The sequence below is a fragment of the Leptidea sinapis genome, chromosome 45 (assembly GCF_905404315.1).
Source record: "Leptidea sinapis chromosome 45, ilLepSina1.1, whole genome shotgun sequence".
In the NCBI taxonomy this organism is placed as follows: domain Eukaryota; kingdom Metazoa; phylum Arthropoda; class Insecta; order Lepidoptera; family Pieridae; genus Leptidea; species Leptidea sinapis.
This window is the reverse complement of record NC_066309.1, coordinates 7,953,610-7,961,441: the sequence shown is the minus strand read 5'-3', so window position 1 is coordinate 7,961,441 and position 7,832 is coordinate 7,953,610. Positions and strand designations below refer to the sequence as shown.

The 7,832-nt window shown below is 43.1% G+C and overlaps 1 protein-coding gene across 1 annotated transcript in view; it reads right to left on the bottom strand.

The window, feature by feature from the left end:
• Window positions 1-4,665: 4,665 nt before the first annotated feature.
• The window catches only part of LOC126977365 (DNA repair protein RAD50), a 34,005-nt gene continuing 30,838 nt past the window's right edge, over window positions 4,666-7,832 (bottom strand). The window contains exons 21-23 of the mRNA XM_050826128.1: window positions 6,585-6,689; window positions 6,236-6,352; window positions 4,666-5,070 (exon numbers count right to left, since the gene is read on the bottom strand). Of these exons, the coding sequence (XP_050682085.1) occupies window positions 4,824-5,070; window positions 6,236-6,352; window positions 6,585-6,689 (469 nt within the window). The 3' untranslated portion in view covers window positions 4,666-4,823. The remainder of the gene's footprint in view (window positions 5,071-6,235; window positions 6,353-6,584; window positions 6,690-7,832) is intronic.

The window sequence follows — 7,832 nt, the reverse complement described above, 5'->3', positions numbered from 1 at the left end:
AAAAAAAATTGGCGGGAAATCATTTGTCAATTGTTAGTTATCACACATCAAAGTTCTATTATTAAATTGGCGGGAAATCATTTGTCAATTGTTAGCTATCACATATCAAAGTTCTACGTACGCAACGAAAATGGAATTAAGCCGAAAATATTTTAGAGCGATGATTTTTTATGATTTTAAAAGTTCTCTCTCTTCGCAAGACTGTGCTTTTGGTAGAGAAGCACCTTGCTTGAGCACCGTAAGGCGATGGTTTGCTGATTTTTTTTTTTTTTTTTTTTTTTTATGGAATAGGAGGACAAACGAGCGTACGGGTCACCTGGTGTTAAGTGATCACCGCCGCCCACACTCTCCTGCAACACCAGAGGAATCACAAGAGCGTTGCCGGCCTTTAAGGAAGGTGTACGCGCTTTTCTTGAAGGTACCCATGTCGTATCGTCCCGGAAACACCGCACAAGGAAGCTCATTCCACAGCTTCGTGGTACGAGGAAGAAAGCTCCTTGAAAACCGCACTGTGGAGGACCGCCACACATCCAGATGGTGGGGATGATATCGTAACTTGTGGCGTGTCGTGCGAAGGTGAAATTCGGCGGCAGGAATCAGGTTGAACAGCTCTTCGGAACACTCCCCGTGATAAATGCGGTAGAAGACACACAATGAAGCGACGTCTCTACGCAACGCCAAGTGATCCAGCCGTTCACAGAGTACTGGGTCCCCGACAATTCGAGCTGCTCTGCGTTGCACGCGGTCAAATGGATCGAGCTGATACTGGGGTGCGCCAGACCAGAGATGACAGCAATACTCCATGTGAGGCCGGACCTGCGCTTTGTAGAGCGCTAGAATGTGGGCCGGCTTGAAGTATTGCCGTGCTCTATTTATGACGCCCAGTTTCTTTGAAGCCAGTTTGGTTTTGCCCTCCAGATGGCCACGGAATTGGCAATTGCTCGAGATTTCGAGACCCAGTATTCCGATACTAGGCGAGGCTTTAAGGGAAGTGTTCTCGAAGAGCGGTGATACGGCAAATGGGGTTTTTTTAGTGGTAAACGCGCAAACTTGAGTCTTCTGGGGGTTAAATTGGACAAGGTTCAACTTACCCCATTCCGCGACCTTCTCGAGAGAGGACTCGATAGAAGACACAAGTTTCACCCGGCACTGGTCGACGTTTTCCCGAGAGAGACCTGCATGGCCCGTGTATACGGCATCACCAGTGCTGTCGTCTGCATAGCAATGCATGTTGGCGGTGTCCAACATATCATTGATATGCAGAAGAAACAGCGTGGGAGATAGCACACAGCCTTGGGGCACTCCAGCGTTCACGGGCTTGGGATTCGAGCAATAACCGTCGATAACGACCTGTATGCTGCGCCCAGTGAGGAAGCTGGAGGTCCACTTGCATAAGCTCTCGGGAAGCCCAAATGATGGAAGTTTTGCGAGGAGCGCCTTGTGCCATACACGATCAAAGGCCTTCGCTATATCCAGACCAACTGCCAGGCCTTCCCCCTTGCTTTCAATAGCCGCCGCCCATCTGTGTGTTAGGTATACCAGAAGATCGCCAGTCGACCGACCATGGCGAAAGCCGTACTGCCGGTCGTTGATCAACTGGTGACCCTCAAGGTATACCAAGAGCTGGCGGTTAATTATGCTCTCCATAATTTTGGAGAGTAGGGAGGTAATAGCAATAGGCCTGTAGTTTGCCGGATCCGAACTGTCTCCTTTTTTTGGGATCGGATGGACAAGGGCTGACTTCCATGAATCAGGGACTACGCCTTTTGAATAAGAGTGCCGGAATAAACGCGTTAGCACCGGCGTCAACTCAGGGGCACACGTTCTAAGCACGATTGGAGAAATGCCATCCGGCCCGCTCGACTTCCTGACGTCCAACGAAAACAGAGCTCGCCTAACAGTTTTCTGTCGGAACTGTACTTCAGGCATGGAGCTCTGACACCGCGGGATGGTCGGCGGTGTTTTTCCGTTGTCGTCAAGAGTCGAGTTGGAGGAAAAAAGAGTGCATAGGAGATCGGCTTTCTCTTTTGCCGTATGGGCCAGGGTGTCATTCCTCATGTGCAACGGCGGCATGGACGGCTGGTTGAAGTTACCAAGAGCAGCTTTCGACAACGACCAGAACTTGCGTGTTCCGGTCGGGTAACTGGAGAGCTGCTCGCCAATTTTGACGACGTGCTTCGATTTCGCACGGGCGATTTGCCGCTTAAAAAATCTGGAGGCACGGTTATATTTCCTCTTCAGAACTTTGCAGTTCGGATCCTTTGAGCCCAGCGCCGCAACCCAAGTTCGATACGCCTGTTTTTTGCAGTCAGATGCTGCTTTAACTGACGCATCGAACCAGGGCTGTGATCTGCCACCGATCGGTACTACAGAGCTTGGTATAAAAATATCCATGCCCTGCAGTAACACATCGGCTACTGCAACGGCGTAGGCACTAGGATCATCCGAAAGGAAACAAACCCTGCCCCAAGGGTAGGATGCAAAAAAGGAACGCATCCTATCCCAATCTGCTGACTTGTAGTGCCAAACGCGGCGGGTCGCTGGTGGTCTGCGACGTTGGCGTCGGATAGGCACTACACTCCTGACCAGGCAATGGTCGGACGTTCCGAGAGGGGCGTCGACAGAGACCTGGTAACCATCGGGATGTGTAGTCAGCAGAAGATCTAATAAGGACGGCATGTGGCTATCCACATCCGGGAGCCGCGTCGGCGACTTAACCAATTGGGACAGACCATACGCCAATGCAAAATTATGCACAGATGGCCCTGCGTAGTCTGTGGTACGTGATCCAAGCCATTCGGCATTGTGCCCGTTGAAATCAGCCAAGACTACGATTTCAGCGGAGGGGATCTGAGCAAGCACGTCATCAAATGCCGCTTGAACGCAGCCCATGAGGTGATCCGTTTCTGCGTTACCACTATGGGACCTGTAGACACACGCATAGATGCCGACGCGGTCCTCTAAATCTACGCGGAGCCAGAGAGTAGACAGGCCCCTACCCTCAAAATTGCCGAGACGGCGACAGCAGATATCCTCCCTAACGTACACACATACCCCGGCATGAGGCATGAAATTATGCTCAATTTTGTACCCGGGGTACGTTAAATATGACGTATCGCTAGGTCGAGATATCTGCGTCTCCGTAAGGAAACACAAGGCCGGCTGCGCCGTCTCAAGGTGGTGGTGGACGGCGTTTAAGTTGGAGTGAATTCCCCGGATGTTACAAAAGTCCACATTAAGCGTGGAGCGGGGTGCCGTGGTGTTGCTGCCCTGTTTGTCCTGTGACATACGCGGTACTGTGCCCTCCCCAGAATACGAGGGGCAGCCCGAGCGCGAATGCTCGGGGAGGGATTCTCCGGCTCTACAAGAGCCGGTACCCTCCTGGGGTAATTTATTTTTTAGGACCGCTCTCATATTTTGTTGGGGGGGGGGGGGAATGGCCTCCGGTCCTCGACACTAACCTATGCGAAACATAGCGGCAGTAGGCCGCTACTTCACGCCGGTATTCTGTGCGAGTGTGGTAAGTAACCTGGACGAGTCTGGCCCGATTGTGCTGACGTCATAAGACAGCAGCGTGACTCTCCCACTTTCAAAAAGCCCGTAGTCGCCTCTTACGACACCCTTGGACCTGGGACTACCCTATTCTTTTTACGCCCCGAGGCAGCACAGGGCAAAATTTGAGAGAGGTCTTAAAGAAACCTTTAACGAGATAGTTTATAAGTCTCGATAGAGCCTCTTGCTGCTGGACAACCGATGAAAATAGGCCAGGTTTGTTACTTTAGTTTGCGTGACAAGCTACGTCTTACACTCGCGACTTGTATGGCACTTTGTATTCTCTCAAAATAGAGGCTATCTGTCAATGTTTTCTACATTTTACAGCTGTCACAGTCTATCTAGAGTTAGACGTATAAATGATTAAGTTGTGGAACATGACCTAGAGTTAGTAGCGAAGTTGGTACCCGAAAGTTCTAAAGAGGCCACATTCTCATCATATTCGCGTCGTTATTACTTCCGTGTCCACACATAATATATCTAATAATGGGAGAGCGTATCACGTGACGTTTATCAAAAACAAAAGGCCCTTTTCATAACTACCTAATGTGTGGTTATTGCGGGTCACGTGACCCTTCGCCCTGTCAAATAATTTGTACTAGTTTCTTTTTACGTTCTAAGTATATAATAATTAATAACCCAATAAATAAATACATACATGCCTTGCTACCTCTTTCCACATTGTAATTGTAACAATTATTCTGATAATGTTCACAGTTCAGTGAAGCTGTACCTACCTACTCTCGTAGTGTAGATACTTTGTAACTTACCTATATTATTTAAGTGGTAAATCTTTTTTGATTGTGATGTTTTTTTTCTTATTTTCAATTATTATAACTTGCGTTGCGTAGCGTTCTGATAATCTGTTTATATTATAGCACACGGAATTATTAATAATATATGTACATATTATCATAAATAATGAGTATTTACGTCATCACTTTCCACCCTATATTATATGTGTCGAATAATCGAAGCGAAAGCGGGTGACACTTTTTGTTGGCTTTCATACTAATTGTGAAAGGCCTTGTTGGTAGTCAGTAGGAGAAAATTATTGACGCATCAACCATCAACATGTATTATTATGTTATAAATTATGAGTAAAAAATGGCATATTTGCAAAATTATTTAATCATTTAACTTACAATTAATTATTCAAGAAAAGTACGGATAAGGCACAGCCTTAATGAAATTATGTAAATTATATAAATTCTATGTTATGTTATTTATAATAAAAATTTAAAAAAATAAATTTGGAATGAATGTTTTAATTATGTGAACCTAATCTTTTTGATTCTTGATTTTCCTTCTTCATTCCTTGATACTTCATAGTAATGTGTAACCTTATCCACATTGCCCAGAGATTCAATGAACTCCCTGTCATGGGTAATAATAATGAACATAAAGTTCTTTTGTTTCATCCTCTCCTGCACAATCTCACCGAGCGCCGAACACAAACTTTGAATATTTTCTTGATCCAAGTTAGTGGTTGGCTCGTCCAGAGCTAGGATGCCAAACCTGTAATTTTATTTATTTTAAGAATAATTCATTGGCTTTTAGTAGATCAGCTGATGGCAAGTGAAACCATGGTAGATCTGCAATGGAAGAGATGTGTGTGGGATTCAACATAGTATTGTTACACTTAGTAAGGTTGAAGATCCCTTATTAATTTTGTTAAAATCCTGCTGTCTGAGCAAAACATCGCGCTAGATGTTTTTTCTGCAGTTTTAAAAGCTGCATCTAGATTTCAAAGAAAAGTGCAATGATTTTTCATCATCCTGTTGATTCCAAAATAGGCGAATTATTTGATAATTTTCAATCAAGTAAATCATTCATTAATCAACTTGCAGACACAAAAATAAAAATTATGATTGAAAGAATGCATCTCCGTCTGAAGCAATGTTTGATAGGCAATTTAATGACAAATATATTTAGGATTTTTATTTTGAATGTATTTGTAATTATACTCAGGCGCAAGAAAGCGGGAGTAAGCGTGCTATCGAGTTTCGACGGCGTGTTCCATAGTGTATGAAACTGGAGACATGGACATAGATATTGATTCAGTCTGATGGTGTTACATAATATTGTATTCATTTATATAAACACAACATTAGTTTTTTGGCGCTCGTTACCACAAGTTCCCTGTTATGCAGTGTTGTTGAGGCATAGTGGGGTTGAGGCACATTACCTCTAGTTCCATGCGAATCGCACTCACAATTCTTAACAAGTCAACGGAATTAGACGGAAAGTACTAACAATCCAGAACATATGTGGTCTGTTCGTAACAATCACACTTTTATATTTTGTATAATTCACACTATAGTTTTATAAATTATAGCCTATTTGTTATTCTGGTGTTTAAGCTATATTGTAAAGTTTCATCAAAATCTATTCGGTAGATTTTGTGTTAAAGAAGTTCAAACATACATCCAGACATACACTCTTTCGCATTTATAATATTAGTAGGATAAGTGCATTATTAGTTAGCATCAGCAGTAGTACTGTGCGTGATTTTGCGTGGGAGGCAGTGATTGGAGAATTGTAGACGCTTCTAAATATGTTCAAAAAAGATAACTGATAACCAAATTTTTTTCAGTTATAGGTATTAAAATTATGGATAACACTACTTAATATATTATGTATTATAGCACATGGGACATTTTGCATAAAGTTGTCAACTCACTTGGAGCTGAAGGTCTCAGCGAGAGCCAGTCGTATGATGAGACAGGCCAGCACTTTCTGGCCGGCGCTGCAGCGTCCGCGCATGTCTATCTCCACACCGTTCTTACACTGCACCACCCTGAGAAAACATTAAAATGATAGTGTTAAAAGTAAACAACAACTTATTTATAAGTTAGAACAAATAAATCTGTCATTTACATAAAATAAAACCGAATATAGTATCTTTTGGTTCAGGCCTTACTTCATTCTTGATAGAATTTCAAATTAAACAAGGAAAATTCACAAATAATATTTATAAACGCAAAAATAAATAGTAAACAGATGGTTACATCTGCAGAAAACAAAGTTACCTGTAGTCATATTTACGGCGCTCAGCATCGACGGTCATGTTGCCTTCAGTTTTGATCTCAATGTAGTCGATGTCATTCCCTCTGTATATCTTTCTCCACATTTCTCTGTAACAAAAATATTTACATAATATCATTGTGTATATATGGCTGGCAAAAACAACAACCTAACACTTCAGTGGATCAAAGGTCACAGTGGGGTCAGGGGCAACGAGGCGGCAGACCAACTAGCTAGAAGGGGTTCTGGGACCCAACCGGTTGGACCAGAGCCTTTCCTGCCTCTGCCACATAGTTGGTTCAGGAACCACTTAAATCAAAAGATAAAAGCACTACATCAACAATACTGGGATAGCCTTGAGGAGTGCAGGAAACCAAAGCAGCTTTACCTTGCGCCGACTTGCGTTTTACCAGGGAAATCTTACAACTTAATCGGTGTCGACTAAGATTAATATTATGTGCGGCCACAGGTCACGGCTATTTTAACAGGCATCTCTTTAATATAGGTGTCACGGACAGCCCTCTATGCAGAGGTTGCCTGGGGGCAGAGGAAACAGCCGCTCACGTTCTGCTGGAATGCAGTGAGGTGGCAAACTACAGGGCGAAGCACCTGGGGTCACCAGGCGCTCTTCGGGAAGTCTTCCGAGACGTTAAGAAGTTGGGTGACTTCTTGGAGGAGCTTGGCTGGTTGGAGTAGCCTCTACCACCCTCGCACGCAAAATAGGCGCATATGACGTCGAGTTGCCCGTATGAAGAAGAAGAAGATATCATTGTATATAAAAACTTCGTGTCACGTTGTTTCTCATGAAGTCCTAAACTACTGAACCGATTGAAATCAAATTAGGAACATTGTCTTTTTCGGTATGAATACTTCTAGGACATAATTTTTAGTAGCACAGTTTGACAGATCTGCTGTGACATTATTTCATTACAGGGAAAAACAAAATAATTATAATTGTATTGATGAACTTTTACAAAGTCCGTAATTCACAAAAAAAAATTAATTTTTGATATGAAATTTTGTATGTATAATTATATTATGCATTTGTTTAGGTGAAACGAAGCACACCAGTCACCAACTATAATATATAAATATAGATTTTATAGTATCAGGTTTATAATTTTATATTTTAAAAACAAAACTGTTATTGCTACATTGAGATTATGCTGCAATGGTTGGCACAAACCTTTTATAATTACTACATTGAAATTAATAAATTAATGTTCAGTCCTTCCTCAGTGGTGCAAAATACC